This window comes from Chionomys nivalis, chromosome 9 (genome assembly GCF_950005125.1).
Source record: "Chionomys nivalis chromosome 9, mChiNiv1.1, whole genome shotgun sequence".
Lineage (NCBI taxonomy): Eukaryota > Metazoa > Chordata > Mammalia > Rodentia > Cricetidae > Chionomys > Chionomys nivalis.
In genome coordinates, this window is record NC_080094.1 from 21,243,673 (window position 1) to 21,260,129 (window position 16,457).

A 16,457-nucleotide genomic window follows, 5' to 3' on the forward strand; every position below is an offset into this window, starting at 1 on the left:
CATAGCGCTGTTCTGGAAGATTCCAACGGCTGGATGCTCTTCCTGGGATCTGGATGGTTATTGGCAACCACTGGAAAATGTCACAGTGTAAATCTGTGTGCTCTAAGCCAGATTTGGCTATAGTGTTGTGCCTAGAAGGGCTTTGGCCAGACTTGTTGATAATTTTGACAAGAAAACTTTTTCCAACTGGTGTTTGTTTTGGTTTATGACAAAATGTCACTGTTACCCAGGCTGGCCTCAAACTCCCAAGCTCAACGACATTCTGCTTCAGACTCCCAGACAGCACGCTGTACATGGCTCAGCATGCCTGATGGTAAGTTACTATTATTACTATTATCATTATTATTATTATCATTATTTTAATAAGATGGCTAGCCTTGCTATGTTGTCTGTCTAATCTAGAATCCTTGGGCTTAAGTTCTTCCACTTCCTCTTGGGTGCCAGGACTCTGCCCTGCACACCTGGCTCTCACGTAGTTTTGTCACACGCACTCTTCTCTAACACATGTGAATTTGAAACCTAGCACCATGTATACTGTGTGTGTGTGTGTGTGTGTGTGTGGCTTGTAGGTGCACGCCTTTAATCCCAGCACTTGGAGGCTGAGGCAAGTGGATCTCTGTGAGTCTACTTAATGAGTTCCAGGCCAGCCAAAGCTACATAGAGAGACCTTGTCTCAAAGGAGGAAAGAAAAAGAAAAAAAAGGCTGCATCTAGGGTTGGCTGCGCTCATGCATAAAGCCAATACCCAGTACTTGCATAAAACAAAAACGACCAAAAAAGGAAGCCATCCACTTGGTTTCCTTCACAGTTCTTGAGGCAGTGTGGAAGCAGGTCAGTAATTCTAGCAGTCCAGAGGTAAAGGCAGGAGAATCGTGAGTTCAAGGTCAGTCCTAGCTCAAGAGCAGTGGTTCTCAACCTTCCTAACACTATGACCCTTTAATACAGTTCTTCAAGTTGTGGTGACTGCCAGCCATAAAAGTATTTCATGGCTACTTCAAATTGTAAGTTTATTGTTATTAGGAATCGTAATGTAAATAATCTGATATGCAGCCCCAAGGGGGTTGAGACCCACAGGTTGAGAGCCACTGCTATAGAGCATGAGTCCCTGTCTCAGAACAAAAACAAATAGAGAAGCTGCATCCCTGGAAGGAGAGATTTTCAAGATTGAGATTTTGTGGCACACACCGAGGTTGTTTTTATCTCATTGTGGCTTTCCACTGAACTGCTTCTTAAGAGTCTGCTGTGCTGTTGGTCAGTCACATGCCGTTAGCTTTCACTTGGCTGTTGGGTCTTCACTTATCCTAATTTCCCTACATCCACCCCTGGTGCCGGGGGTGAAATCCAGATCCTGCATGCAAACAAGTCTTCTCCCATCAAGCCACATGCAAGCCCTTATTTAAGCATTTTTTGCATGTCTTTAGTGTGTGTGGGTGCATGTGGGGGTCAGAACATAATTCGCAGGGCTCTGGAGACTGAATTCAAGTTGCCAGGCTCAGCGTCAAGATCCCTTTACCCACGAGCTATCGTGTTGGGCCCCTATTTAATTTTTCTTTCTTCCTTTTATTTTTTTTCTTTTTTGAGACAGTATTTCACCTATAGAGTTCTGGCTGGACCTGGAACTTGGTATTTAGACTAACTGGCTTCTAATGCACAGAAATCCATCTGCTTCTGCCTTTCCCAAGTGCCGGGATTAAAGTTATGAGCCACTGCGCCTAGCCCCCATTTAATTTTTGAGTAACTACGTTGAGCCATTGATTGGGCTACCCCAAGAACTGTGGTGAGCCAACGATATTATAGCTGTTAAAGCCTTCGTGAATGGCCTGTGCTCACAGGAGAGCAGTTGTGGTTATCATGGTGTTACAGATTTACCTCTGATGGTGAGCGTCTTTTCTGTAACCTCCAGGTTGTTCATCTGTTACAAAAGTTCCCTGCACTTAGGATGCAGAAGCCAGTACTGCATACAGGGTATGTCTTTACCCTGTCTCCAAAAATAAGGAGAGAGTTGATAACAGAGCCTCTGTTGAGAGGTCTCATTGGGTAAAGGCACTTGCTTCCTAGGCTGGTGACACGCATGGTAGGAGGGAGGACCGTTTCCTGCGCATTGTCCTCTTACCTGCATATGTTCTCTCTCTCATACACACACGCGCGCGCGCGGGCAATAAAAACAGAGGTCTCTGCACAATAAGCCTAGAGGTCGATTCCTTCCCTGGCATTCTACCATCTAAGGATTTTTGAAAGTGTGTGTACGTGTACACATATGCCCCTTAACCCACAGTTTAGACAACATTTGGGGTTTATTTAATCTGGTTTAGCAGGCAAGGAATATTACTAAAAGTGTGTCTGGAAAGGCTTCTTAGAGTCAGCCAGGCCTCCATCTACTTAGACTTTGTAAAAGGATTTCATTTTGTGCAGGCAGTGCCTCAAAGGCATATTTCAGTGAGCTTGTTGCCTGGAAGCATTGCAGGGGTGTGGTCAGACCTGGGGCGGTCTGTGTGCAGCACCCTCTTCATTTGCTGCCCTCTGGCCACCAGAAGCAGATTAAGGACTGCAGTGGAGTTGTGTGCATCTAATTTAGGGGTAAAACAGTTTTCCTGGGCAAGGTGTAGCTCTGTAGTAGTGAGCATTGAAGGGGACTTAGGGGCTGTTGAAGTAGCTTAGAGATCAGAGGTGTCTGCAGCTACCAAGCCTGATGACCTGTGTTTGGTCCCTGGACACCCACATGGTGGAAACAAACAACTGATTCTGGCAAGTTGTCCTCTATACCTGCCACTCCCCTCACACAGCAGGGAGTGCACACCTTCCCAGTAAATAAATAAATGTTAAAAAATAGTTTAGAGCCAGGCGGTGGTGGCGCACGCCTTTAATCCCAGCACTCAGGAGGCAGAGGCAGGCGAATCTCTGTGAGTTCAAGACCAGCCTGGTCTACAAGAGCTAGTTCCAGGACAGGCTCCAAAATCACAGAGAAACCCTGTCTCGAAAAACCAAAAAAAAAAAAAAATAGTTTAGAGGGTTTAGTGAGGGCTGGAGCGATGGTTAAGAGCAGTGACTGCTATTCTAGAGGACCTGGGTTCAACTCCTTGCACCCACACAGCACTTCAGGGTATCTGACACTGCATGCACATAAAACACCTTGGCACACAAAGTAATAAACCTTAAAGGAATTTAGAGAAAGCTGTTTTGAGGCACTGTCTCACTATATAGCTCTGGCTGTCTGGAATACAGTGTGTAGAGCAGGCTGGCCTCCAACGCAGAGATCCCCCTGCCTCTGCCTTCCTGAGTGCTGAGGTTAAAGGCCTGTGCCACGTTTATGGTTTATGGTGGAAGTTTCCTCCCAAGTCCCCTCCCCTGGAAGTTGCCTCAGTCCAGACTCCACCTCCGAGAAAGCCCGCCAAACGACGACTCCTCCCTAGGGAGGATCAAGAAAGCCCGCCAAACAATGACCCCTCCCCAGGGAGGGTCAAGACCACTCCCTCAGGGTATTTAAGCTGCCCCCCAGAGAACAAACACGTGCTTTTCCTGTCTTCCATTCTCTTCTTTCTGAGGAACTCAAAGGCACCCGGGAGCGCTGGTATTTATTAAACCTGGGCTATTTCTAATTTGGTTTGATTTGGTCTGATTTTAAACCTGGGCTGTTTCTAATTCGGTTTGACTTGGTCTGATTCAGATTATTATATCGGCGGAGAGGTTTATCGGGCCACAGAAACTTTTCACTTACCTTAATTTGTTTGTTATTTAAAATGTGTGTGTGAGTGTGGGTTTGGGCATGTGAGTGCAGTGACCATGTAGGCCAGAAAAGACCTGGTTTCCCCAGAGCTAAATTACAGGCAACCAACCGGATGTGGGTGCTGGAAATGCAACTTCGGTCCTTTGAGAGAGCAGCACGTGCTCCTCTTTGGCTCCAGCCTTGTGGCATTCTTTTGTGTCTGTCAGCACCCCCAGCAAGACTGTAGAAGTCAGTCAGAGAATTAATATCAAAGTTTTCTCTTTTGGGGGTAAGTGCTCGTTGTTTTAGACAGAGTCTGTAGTCCAGGCTGGCCTTGAACTTGCTGTGTAGGTGACCTTAAACTCCTGGTCCTCCCAAGTGCTGGTACTACAGGCCTGCACAACTCTTTTTATTGTTATTTCTTTTGTTGTCTCCTGGCGGCGTTGGTGATGGAAGCAAGGGCCTTGCACGTGTTTGCTGTACCTTTAGCCCCTGCCCTCTATACACCCTCATTGCGTTTCTTAATGGCTTATTGTAGTAACTGGTCCTTTGTTGCCTCTGGCATTTAACCTGGATTACAGCTTGCAGTAAGAATCTTGGTAGTTTTCTGTCTTTGTTCTTTGTGAGGGTTTGTTGTTTTCTTTTATACAGGGTAAACTCAAGAGTCTTCCTGCCTCTGCCTCCCCAGTGCTGAGTTTAAAGTCCTGTACCCCCAAACCCAGCTATTAGTTTTTCTTTAATTATCCTCCTCTTTCTTAAAGCACCTTTCATTATATGACCAAGGAGTACAAAGGGTACATAGACGGTAGAGTAGTGGATAGTAGTGACAGGCTGACCTTTGTGCTGTAAGGACACTGCTGACACAAGTGTGTTTGGGAAAGCTTTTATTTTTGTTGTTTGTTTTTTTTGAAACTGTAACATATTTTATGACTGATTATTGTAATCATCAAGATGAACCGGATGCTGCAATAGGTTTCGGTGAGACGGTTTTTAGGGGCTTCATCCATCCAGTCCGGGTAACGTGCCACCACTTGGCCTTGGCTCTCCGGTTGTTTGGAAATTTTCATTGTAACCATTTCAAGCTATTGCCTTTGTCTGCTGTGATTTCTCTCCCGGTGTTCTTTTCTGCTTGGTGGCCTTCGTTCAGCCCTGGCCATTTTTGTTGAACTAGCCAAAGCTTGAGTTAGGAACACATTTACTTTTGATTTATTTATGGAGGCTGCAGAGATGGCTCAGCAGTTAAGAGCACTTCTTCCAGAAGACCTGGGCTCATTTCCCAGCACCCACTTGGCAGCTCACAACTAACTGCTTGTAACTGTAGGATCTGAGACTCTCATACAGACATACGTGAAGGCAAAAACACCAATGTATATAAAATAAAAATAAATTTATTAAAAATAAAATAAAAAGAATTTGAGAGTGTTTGACTTAGAAACCAATCTGTAGGAAATTATTCTGGGCATGAAATTATACAAATAAAAATGAAAGAAGTGTGATTTTTTTTTCTTTAGAACTTAATTTTTAAAAATTCTTGCCTGGTATGCTGGTGCACACTTTTAATCTCAGCACTTGAGAGGCAGATGCAGGCAGAACTCTGAGTCTGAGGCCAACTTGGTGTACAGAGTGAGTTCCGGGACAACCAGGGCTACACAGAAAATACTTGTCTTGTGGTGGGGGAGCACTCAACCAAAAACACCTAACAAAACTGCGCTAGGCTGTCACTCAGTCTGGCCTTGAAGTTGCTGTGTAGGTGTAGCTGACCTCGACCCTGACTCTGCGCCTTCGCCTCCCAAGAACTAGGATTGGCAGGCATGTATCAGCCCACCCACTCACTCTAGGACTTGGTTCCTTTCTTTTTTTAAGATTTATTATATTTTATGCTTATGGCTGCTTTCCCTGCGTGCATGTCTATACATTGTGTGCATGCAGTGCCCACAGAGATCAAAAGGGCTTCAGAGCCTCTGGAACTGGTGTTCCAGACCTAAGTGAGCCTTCATGTGGCTTCTGGGAATCAAACCCGGGTCCTCTGAAAGAGCAGACAGATGCTCTTAATTACTGAGTCATCTCTCCAGCCCTAGGACTTTTGTTCTTACACAATAATTACTAAAAAGCAAAAGTTTTCTTCTGCTAGGAACACAGTTACACAACATATGAAATTACAGAGGGTAGAAAAAAAGGTGGAATGATTTTCACTGCCTCAATATAACACAATCTTATAAAACCATCATCATAAGACATTAAAAGTATGTCCAGTTGGCTTGATTATTATATGTGTGTGTCTGTGATTTGATCTCAGGAGGTTGACGAAGGAGGAGTGCTTGAGTGCAGGCCAGCTGGGCAGCAAGGTGAGGCTTCATCTGTGGAATAGAAGGTGTGCCTAACTGCATGAGTTTGGTCTCTAGCATTGTCAGCAAAAAGAGAAGGGAAAGGGGGGGCAGGGAGAGAATGAGGATATGAAAATATGCCCCCCCCCAAAGAAGTTAAAAGATGTGTAGGAGTATTTTGATAGTCCTATGAGCTGGGTCTGAGAGGAGGACTTGAGGGTGGATCTTTGGCCAGCAGAGCCATAAAAGAGACTGTCTCAGGAATAGTGATGATGATACTCGTGGCTTTCTGAGATTTTGTGGTAGACGCCTGCCAGCCTGCTCCCTTTCTTTTTTAGATAGTGCCTTGCTTTTAATCCTGGTTGGCATCGAACTCAGGATTTTCTTACTTCAACCTCCCAAGTGCCTAACTGAAGGTACTATTACTGGCTTAAAAAATATACAATTTTTTTTACTTTAAGTAGTCACCTTTGTTCTGATTTTGGGGCTGAGGATGCTTAGCATGTACCAGACAATGCTCACTTGCCATCACCAAACACTCTCACACACACAGAGATCCACAACAAACCCAGAAACCCAGGCCTAGTGGCTCAAGCCTTAAGAAACAAAAGGATCAGAAGTTCAAGGTCATCTCCCACACAGCAAGATAGAGCAAGTGCAGTCTGACTACACAAAGTTCTGTTTAAGATTGTTTTATTTATTATTTGCTTTATTTTTTTCCTTTTTTTTTTCCCTTCAGCCAGGATCTCACTGAGTGGACCTGGCTGACCTGGAACTTTTATGTAGGCAAGGCTAGCTTAGAACTTGAGGTAGCCTGTGCTAGCCGGAACTTACTCAGTAGTTAATGATGACCTTGAGTTTCTTTTCCTCCTTGTTTTCACCTCCCAAGAGCTGGGAGTGTAAACGTCTGCCCCGCATCTGGTTTTATTTATTTATTCTGTGCTGGAGAGTGAACACAGGGCTCTTTGCATTCTTGACAAACAAGCCAGCTCCCACTCCGGCTTTCTTGAGTTTTGAGAAGGGTCTTACTAAGTTGCTCAGGCTGGCCTGGAACTCACTCTGTAGCCCAGTCTTCTTGCTGATCTTTTCTAAGTATTGCTATTAAAAACATGTGTCCCACACCTGGCAGGTGCTGCACTTAGTTTTTTAACTTCTGTCTCTTGTTGTATTGACCCTTTTTAACTTCTGTCTCTTGTTGTATTGACCCTTTCCTCATGCTCAAGTGTGAGTGGGAGGCCCTTGGTTCCCAGTAGAGGGGGAAAAATTACAGGGCTAGGGATGAAGTGCCATTGGTTAATGCTTGCCTGGCGTGCATTAAGTCCAGAACCAGTCGTCTGTGCTTGTAATCTTAGCGCTTTGGAGACAGAGGCAGGAAGATGAGATGTTCAATATCATTCCCAGCTGCATAAGTTTGAGGCCAAATCAATCCATGGCACCTTGTTTGAAAAAAAAATCAGAATAAAAATTAATAAATGCCTGGCCGTTGGTGGTGCAAGCCTTTAATATCAGCACTTGGGAAGCAGAGGCAGGCGGATCTCTGTGAGTTTGAGGGCTGCCTGGTCTACAGAGTGAGTTCCAGGACAGGCTCCAAAGCTACACAAAGAAACTCTGTCTCAAAAAACCAAGCAAACAAATAAGTAAATAAGTGAAATGGAAAATGCTTAGGTCTTATCCTATTTGTAATGGTCTGTCCTGTCCCTTTAAGAGACAAGCCTCCCTCATCCCCCTTTCTCTCTTCCGCCTCTATCCCTGTCCCTTACCCACGGCCACAGTGGCCCCACTGGCTCTCAGAGAAGTGGGCCACAGCATTTTTACCATTGCACTATTGAATGTTGGTGGTCAGGGTTACTGGTTACATTTTATGGCTTCCTGCAGTGACTGCAGTCATGTTTCACAGACCACTGTGTGTGTGTGTCTCACGGGAAACAGGGTGCTCAGCAGTAAGTCACTTTGACAGCAGAGAGCTGTTTGTACGGAATGGCAGGAAGCACCACAGACAAGTCTGTCAAAGCATATGCCTACACAAGAGTGTTCATAGAAGCCTTAGTCATAGGAGACTCCAGGCTATAAACGACCCAGGTGGTCACCCACTGATGAAGGGCAGAGGAAGTGTTCTGGTGCACATAGGAAAGAAAATACCCTGAAAATGTGTACAGGGTTATGGATGGCTAAAGAAGCTGGTTGCAAAACAGTATGACCCTCTCAAATAAAACTCTTGGAAAAGCAGATCTGAAAATGAAGGTGGTTGTCTGGGTTAAAGAACAAGGTATTGACCTTATGTACTTAGGTGGGGAAATGACATTGTTTAAAGATAAGTACTCTAGCTTAGGAGACTGAGGCAGGAGGATCATGAATCCAGAGTTATGTAATGATACCCTGTCTCAAAAAGAAAACAGCAGGAAAGCTGTAGCTCACTTGGTGGTGTTGAAGAACCAGGCCAGTAACCCCAGCACTCAGCTGGTGGGGGCGAGAGAATCCAGTCAGTCGTCTTCATCTGTGTAGTCCCAGGTCACCCCACATGGCAAGAGAGCCCCTTTCCAAAAAAGAAAAATACTAAAACTGCTTGGGACAAAGACAAAGTAATAATAAATTCTCTTGATTATAAATTTAATAGATGATGTTGTGTGTCTGCAGTGAGCGACTGGTGCTTGTGTGCTTAGGCGTGGTCACTCTTTTGCTGGCTACTGACTTTGCTTTCTCAAACATCCCAGGTGGAGACATCCTACAGATTTGCATCTGAATAGACAGTCATTTAAGGTAAGAGTTTCCCCTTTATCTCTTTTGTACACCCTTTTGATAATTTTAGGTTTTGTTTATTTACTTATTTTGGTGGTGGGTCTCTTTAGGTCTTGCTGGCCTTGAACTCACAGAATTGCCTGCCTCTGCAGAACTGGGATCAAAAGTGTGTGCCACCAGGCCTGACTGAGTTTGTTTGGTTATTTGTTTTGAGAAACTTGACTTTTTTTTTTTTAAGATTTATTTACTTATTATGTATACAGTGTTTTGTCTGCAGGCCAGAAGAGGGACAAGATTGAATTATGGATGGTTGTGAGCCACCATGTGGTTGCTGGGAATTGAACTCAGAGCCTCTGAAAGTACAGCCAGTGCTCTTAGCCTCTAAGAGCCCATTTTTTTGTTTGTTTTAATCTATGTGTATTTGTATGTTTTTATGCCATGAGTGTGTTGATATTAGAAGGACCAAAAGAGAGTATTGGGTTCCTTGGAGCCAGAGTTACATACAGGCAGATTGGAACCTCCTAATGTGGATAGTAGTAGTGTAACTGGGGTTCTCTGCAAGAACCTCCGTGTCATCTCTCCAGCTCTGAATTCCTCTCTTGAAGACCAACTTTGATCTGAGTTTTGTTTTCCCCCAAAGGGGTGGCTGTGCCTGCATGCATGTATGTGGGTGGGTTTCCAAGGAGGGCACAAGAAGGCACTGGCATCCCTGCGCTTGGAGTTAAGGGTAACTGGTGCTGGGAATTGATCCTGGGTCCTGTGGAAGAGTAAGTAGTGCTCTTAACCACTGAGCCACCTGTCTAACCACAGCGTCTTTCTTCCTCAAAGGTGAAGAACACTTAGATCTATGCTTAGAGCAGGAAGCTTCTAGAAGGTTTTGGTCAAGGTGCTGTCATGACTAAGACAAAGACAAGTGTCCTAAAACTGTCCTTTGGGGGATTGGAGAGATGGCTCAGCGGTTAAGAGCATTGCCTGCTCTTCCAAAGGTCCTGAGTTCAATTCCCAGCAACCACAGGGTGGCTCACAACCATCTGTAATGAGGTCTGATGCCCTTTTCTGGCCTACAGGCATACACACAGAGAGAACATTGTATACGTAATAAATAATTTTTTTTTTAAAAAAAAAAACTGTCCTTTGGGTAGATGTGAAGCTTGGCTGGGGAAAACCAGGAAGCTTGTCAGGGGGCTTTGTTCATAATATCACATGACTTAGCCGGGCGGTGGTGGCGCACGCCTTTAATCCCAGCACTTGGGAGGCAGAGGCAGGCGGATCTCTGTGAGTTCGAGACCAGCCTGGTCTAGAAGAGCTAGTTCCAGGACAGGCTCCAAAACCACAGAGAAACCCTGTCTCGAAAAACCAAAAAAAAAAAAAAAAAAAAAACCATAATATCACATGACTCAAACGCTCTAATGTTTCTGTATGTAGATTTGTTTGTTTGGTTTTGGTTTATTGAGACAGGGTTTCTCTGTAGCTTTGGATCCTGTCCTGGAACTAGCTCTGTAGACCAGGTTGGCCTCAAACTCACAGAGATCCGCCTGCCTCTGGCCTCCCAGTGCTGGGATTAAAGGCGTGCGCCGCCGCCACCCAGCCTGTATGTAGATTTTAAAGAAAGAATGATCATGGTGATCCACATAAAGCCTAGGTGCTAGGTAGGGGTGGGAGCCGTGCTACAGATCTGGTGCAGCTGGTAGTCTGGTCTTCAAACTGGCAATCATTCAAGAGGGAGAGGTCGAGGGCCCGCAGACATGGCAGATTTGAAAACTGAGGGTTGGACTCTGGTCTCGTTCTCTCTTTCTCCCTCAGAGGAAGTCATGATTTCAGTCATTCAGTTTTGTAGTCCTTGACTCTGTTGATATTGGGAGTAAGTGGCTAAGGTTCACATAGCAGATATAGACAAAGAAGGGACTTGGAACCAAGGATAACCTTTGAAGCTGTGTTCTCATGACCTACTTCCACTGTCTCCTTTTGTTTGGTGTTTGAAACAGGGTTTCTCTGTAGCTTTGGAGCCTGTCCTGGAAGAACTAAAGACCAGGCTGACCTTCAACTCACATAGATCTACCTGCCTCTGCTTCCTGAGTGCTGGGATTAAAGGTATGTGCTACCACCACCTGGCTTCTTCCACTGTCTCCTAAGATTTCCTGAATCTAGTGCCACTAGTTGGGGATTAAGTATTCAATACATAAGCCTGATTAGGACACATTTCATGTTTAAACCATATTTTACCTTAAAAACTCATGGCAGTTTTTTTTTTTTTTTTTTTGGTTTTTCGAGACAGGGTTTCTCTGTGGCTTTGGTTCCTGTCCTGGAACTAGCTCTGTAGACCAGGCTGGTCTCGAACTCACAGAGATCCGCCTGCCTCTGCCTCCCGAGTGCTGGGATTAAAGGTGTGCGCCACCATCGCCCGGCTCATGGCAGTTTTATTATGCAAAATACATTTAGTTCATATTCAAGTGTCTCCAGCATCTTTGCCTGTTTGTTTCTTGAACCATGTTAAGGAAGTCTTTTGCTTTGGATGTAAAAGGGCTGTGAGGAAATAATTTGGGGCTGCTGCATATTCACTGAGAGTCCTAATTCTGTCTTCTGTTTTTTTGTCTCTTAATCCTCAGTCCCCTATTCAGTTTGACAGGCTTGCTTGTCCTGATAGGTGGCACCCACACGTGGAACCTCAGGAAGAACACTGCGAGTTATTGGAGCAAAATTGTGAACATGGAGCAGGGTAATAGTAGACAGCTGTTTATACATTTGATTAAAGATATTTTAAAAGCCAGAGGAGCTAAAGTGGAGCAGCAGCAAGTACAAGAATTCTTAGAGTTTGTCGAGCAGGTGTGCCCGTGGTTTTCCAAGCACATGACCTTGGATGCAGACACGTGGAGGAGAATTGGAGCGAAAATCCAAAAGCATTCTAACAAGCACGGGCCTGGAAAGGTCTCCGTTGGTGCTCCCGGTCTATGGGCACTTATCCAGGACAGCTTGGATTTGCACCCTGAAGGGCAGAAGGTGTTTCCCCCTGAAACAGTTAAAAGTGAAACAAAACCCTCTGTGCCACTGGAGGAGCCCGTGGATGCGGACACCTTTACAGAATTGTTGGATGATGATCAGTTTGATCCTGTTGAAGCTGAGTTTGAGGAAGAACCCACTGGGTACAGTAATGAGAAGTTTTCACCTCCCCAGATTCAGACTGTGAATGTCAAAGGGCAGAAACCTGGTGATGAGATTGGGGAGGAGCTGAAGGGCTTGAGGGATTTGGTAGTTTCCCTCTCACAAAAACTGGAGAGTCTGCAAGTCTCTTCTCGGAAGGACACTCCTCTTCCTACTGTCATGGCTGGATTAGATCCGCTTGGGGGGCCATCTGTGGTGCAAAAACTTCCCACGGTATGGCGCGCACTCACTGTTAGTCATATGTCTCCGCTGCAAGCTAGTGTTAAAGAAGCAGCTAGCAGAGGGGAGGATGTGCAAGGGTTTCAGATGTTCCAAGTGATTGAGCAGCGAGATGCCCAGGGCAATATTATTTTGGTGCATATGCCGATTCTGTTTAAACAACTCAAGGAATTAAAAATGGCATGCTCTCTCTATGGGCCCACTGCACCCTTTACAACAGGTCTGCTTGAAGACATAACTATAATGATCTTGACTCCTGGGGATTGGAAACTGATTGCCAGAGCTTGCCTGTCAAAAGAGCATTACCTATTGTGGAAAGCTGAATTTATGGAACAATGTAAAGCCACAGCTGAAAGAAATTGGGCCCAACAAAGTTCCATTACTTTTGATATGCTTGCCGGAGAAGGCATTTATCAGACAACAGATCAGCAGTTAAATTTTGATCTGGCAGTGTATGCCCAGGTAGATATGGCTGCCAAGATGGCCTGGAATAGGCTTCCGTCTACTGGGACGCATACCGTGGACTTGTCAAAAATAAGGCAAGGACCTGATGAATTATTTCAGGACTTTGTCTCTAGGTTGAGGGAGGCAACAAGCAGGTTAATTGGGGTTACAGAAGATAGATTTGTCAAAGTGCTAGCCTATGAAAATGCTAATGCTGTCTGTCAGGCTGCTTTGAGACCTTATAGAAACAAGGGCAACATCTCTGATTATATTAGACTTTGCTCGGATATTGGGCCTTCATATACTCAGGGGTTAGCTATGGCTGCTGCATTACAGGGAAAAACAGTTAAGGATATTCTCTTCCAACAAAGAAATCAAGGCCCGATAAAAGGGAGAGCTGTGGGCTCTTCTGGAAGTTGCTTTGGGTGTGGCCGGATGGGGCACAAGGTCAAGCAGTGTCCTGATAAGAGTAAAAGTGTTGGGACAAAGAAGGAACCTGGATTGTGCCCAAAATGCAAGAGAGGAAAACATTGGGCTAATGACTGTAGATCAAAGAAGGACGCCCATGGGAATCCACTGCCAGGAAGAGGGCAGAAGGGCCTGCCCCAGGGCCCGAGACAATGTTGTGGGGTGCTTCGGAAGTCTGTTCCTCTGCAAGGAAATGGTACCTCAGCAGTGCAGAATTGGATCTCAGTTCTTCGCTCTGCACAGTTTTAACTTCCAAAATGGGTGTGCAAACCCTCCCTTTCGTTGTTTATGGGCCTTTACCAAAAGGCACTGTAGGGTTATTGCTGGAGAGGATTAGTACCACCACACGGGGGTTTGGTTGCTCCCAGTGTTATTGATGCTGATTATGAAGGAGAAATCAAGGTTATGAGCCACTTGCCTAATCGAATTTCTGGTAAAGATGGGCTTGAAACCTGCACAATTAATTTTACTTCCCCAAGTGTAAACAATAAATCAAGTTTCAAGAGGTAAAAGAGAAGAGGCTAGATTTGGTTCATCTGATGCCTGCTGGTCCACAGACAGTGCCCAGAACTCACTTTGTTTATAAATGGAAAGAGCTTTTCTGACCTCCTAGGTAGTGGTGCAGATGTGTGTTATTACTGCCAGTCAGTAGCTTTCAGTGTGGCCAAAGATGGATGCTATTACACAACTGCAAGGGATTGGCCAGACAGTCCTGAACAAAGTAGCATTGGACTTTCCTAGAAAGATGAAGGAGGTCATGAAGGAGCTTTTCGACCATACATTTCTCCCCACTTGTTTGTAAATTTGTGAGGTCAAGATGTTACGAGCCAAATGGGAATGTATTTGTATAGCCCCAATGCAATTGTCACTAAACATGTTTGAACTAGGACTCCTACTTGATCAGGGGTTAGGAAGAAACAATGCCCTGCTTTGTGGGTCATATTCGGGTTCATTCTAATCTTCCTGGCCCTCTAGCGGACAGTAATGCATTGGCTGATATATTAATACAGATGGTCCACCTTGTCCCAGGTAGAATTGACTCAACAGTCTCATGCCCTTCCTCATCATAATAGCAGAAATTTAAGAAAACAATTTGATCTTACCAGGGAAGTTGCTCATCAGATTGTTAAGGAATGTGATACATTGCCTGTGCCTCCTTAGGGGTAAATCCTGAGGCCTTCTTCCTAATCATTTATGTCAAATGACTGTTAGTCTTGTTCAGAATTTGGGAAATTAAAATGTGTGCAAATGACAGTCAAGTTTCTTGATGGCCACTGCACAAACTGGTGATAGCTCATTGCTTAAAATGTTTTTCATATATGAGGATTCCTAAAATAAAAACTGAAAATAGATCAGGATATATCAGTAAAGCCTTTCAGCAGTTTTTTCCCCAATGGTGAATTGAGCATAAAACAGGCATTCCTTACAATCCTCAAGGACGAGGTACTATTGAACAATCTCATGGCAATCTAAAGATACAACTTAATAAAAAAGTAAGTTATATCCTCAGTCAGCACATAATGTATAAATCATGCCCTTTTTATTTACAATTTTTTGAATATGGATGCTCGTGAGCAGTATGCAATGGATAGATTTTGGCATGATGGCACTCAAGTGACTTTTGCTGAGGTGAAATGGGAGAAATCTTGCACTGTGTTTTGAAAGAACCCTGACCCTGTTTTGATATGGGGTCGAGGGCATGTTTGTGTTTTTTTTCCACAGGAAGAAAAGGAAACTTGATGGCTGCCTGAGCATTTGGTGTGGTGTGTGGAACAGGAGTACCTGCCCTGATGATATTGTGGCTGTTGATGCTCCCCCAGAGGAGTTGGAGTGAGACTTCTGAACCTGTTTCCTGATCCTCCGATATTACATCCCACATTCTTAGAAGGGAAGGAGATTATAGTGACGGCTGATGATTCCTGGCTTTTTGATAGACCTGCCGAACAAATTTTCCAGACCTCTGGATCTGGAGAAGGAATGCCTATCTTTATCCACACTTTGTCTTGGGACGCAGAGGTCACCTTTACCAGTATAGTTTTCATCTGCTGTTGAAATAGAAGGCCTGGAGAACAGGTGCCTCAGACGTTTCCCCTCTGGGAAACACACTACTATGGAGGCAATGTGTGTATTCAGTATAACACTGGAATTGAGAAATATGTGCTGGACTGGTTGGGAAACCAAATTGGAAGTACTGAAGACCCCCCCAACTGACTAGTAGAAGTGGAATAAAGGCTTTAATGCTAGCATTCAGTATATGGAAGTTGGTAGCATCAATTCATTGAATTTTAGAGTAAGGAAAAGGTTCAGAATTATGGAGTTGCTCATACCTCATCCACCACAAAAACATTTTCTTCTCCCTTGAATGAATCAGAACTACGAGAATTGTAATTTAACCAATTTTGTGTCCATTATTAATACACTAGAATTATGTTGTTAGCCTGTTAATGTTTGGTATCTCTTCTGTTCACAATAAAAGTGTTACTGGATAGAAAAAGGTTAGAGCTCATTTGAGAGGAATTTGGCATGATGGTAATTTGGAATTTGATGCAGCTAAAACTGCTAAAGACATCCTGGAGCAATTTTAAAAGGCCATTTCATCTTGGTCATCTTTTACTCCCTTACTGGGAGGTATTGCGGCCTGAGGAGCATATGTATTGCTAGGCATTGTTTGCTTGCCTGTGATTATCGAGTTACTGGTGAACTCTCAGTGGAAAGATGATTCAGAGATGCATGGAGTTAATCTCCGCATCCTCATTTAAAATTTTCCAGAGGGGGCTGGAGAGATGGCTCGGAGGTTAAGAGCATTGCCTGCTCTTCCAAAGGTCCCAAGTTCAATTCCCAGCAACCACATGGTGGCTCACAACCATCTGTAATGAGGTCTGGTGCCCTCTTATGGCCTGCAGGCACACAAGCAAACTAAATATTAAAAAATGTTTAAAAGTGGGAAACCCTGTCTCAAAAAAAAATGTTTTAAAAAATTTTTTCCAAGCCGGGCGGTGGTGGCGCACGCCTTTAATCCCAGCACTCGGGAGGCAGAGGCAGGCGGATCTCTGTGAGTTTGAGACCAGCCTGGTCTACCAGAGCTAGTTCCAGGACAGGCTCCAAAACCCCAGAGAAACCCTGTCTCGAAAAACCAAAAAAAAAAAAAAAAATTTTTTTTTTTTTTCCAGAGGCTGGTTGTCAAAGATGGTTAAGATCTTTTTGCCTCCAGTCAACCTAAGACAGGACCTGGATGGTAGAATGTGTGTACCAGTGATAAGCAAGTCTGGAAGGTTGAAAAGACAGTCATCTGTTCTGTGTCAGAAGCACAGATATTAAAAAATTAAGGGGAGAATTGTGTCCATAGTGACTTCCATCTTAAGTTCAAAGAGTTCAAGCTTGTTCTTGCTCCTCACGGCCAATTGC

General features: G+C 44.4%; 1 protein-coding gene across 4 annotated transcripts in view; it reads left to right on the plus strand.

Annotated features, from left to right (window-relative positions):
* The window catches only part of LOC130881091 (endogenous retrovirus group K member 5 Gag polyprotein-like), a 37,729-nt gene extending 22,208 nt beyond the window's left edge, over window positions 1–15,521 (plus strand). For 2 of the 4 annotated variants that reach the window (XM_057780322.1, XM_057780325.1), the window contains exons 2-5: window positions 231–313; window positions 8,738–8,783; window positions 10,748–10,853; window positions 11,369–15,521. In XM_057780322.1, coding sequence (XP_057636305.1) covers window positions 11,469–13,301 — 1,833 coding nt within the window. In that variant the 5' untranslated portion in view covers window positions 231–313; window positions 8,738–8,783; window positions 10,748–10,853; window positions 11,369–11,468 and the 3' untranslated portion in view covers window positions 13,302–15,521. The remainder of the gene's footprint in view (window positions 1–230; window positions 314–8,737; window positions 8,784–10,747; window positions 10,854–11,368) is intronic. The other 2 variants (XM_057780323.1, XM_057780326.1) reach the window with 2 other exon arrangements.
* The last annotated feature ends 936 nt before the right edge of the window (window positions 15,522–16,457 follow it).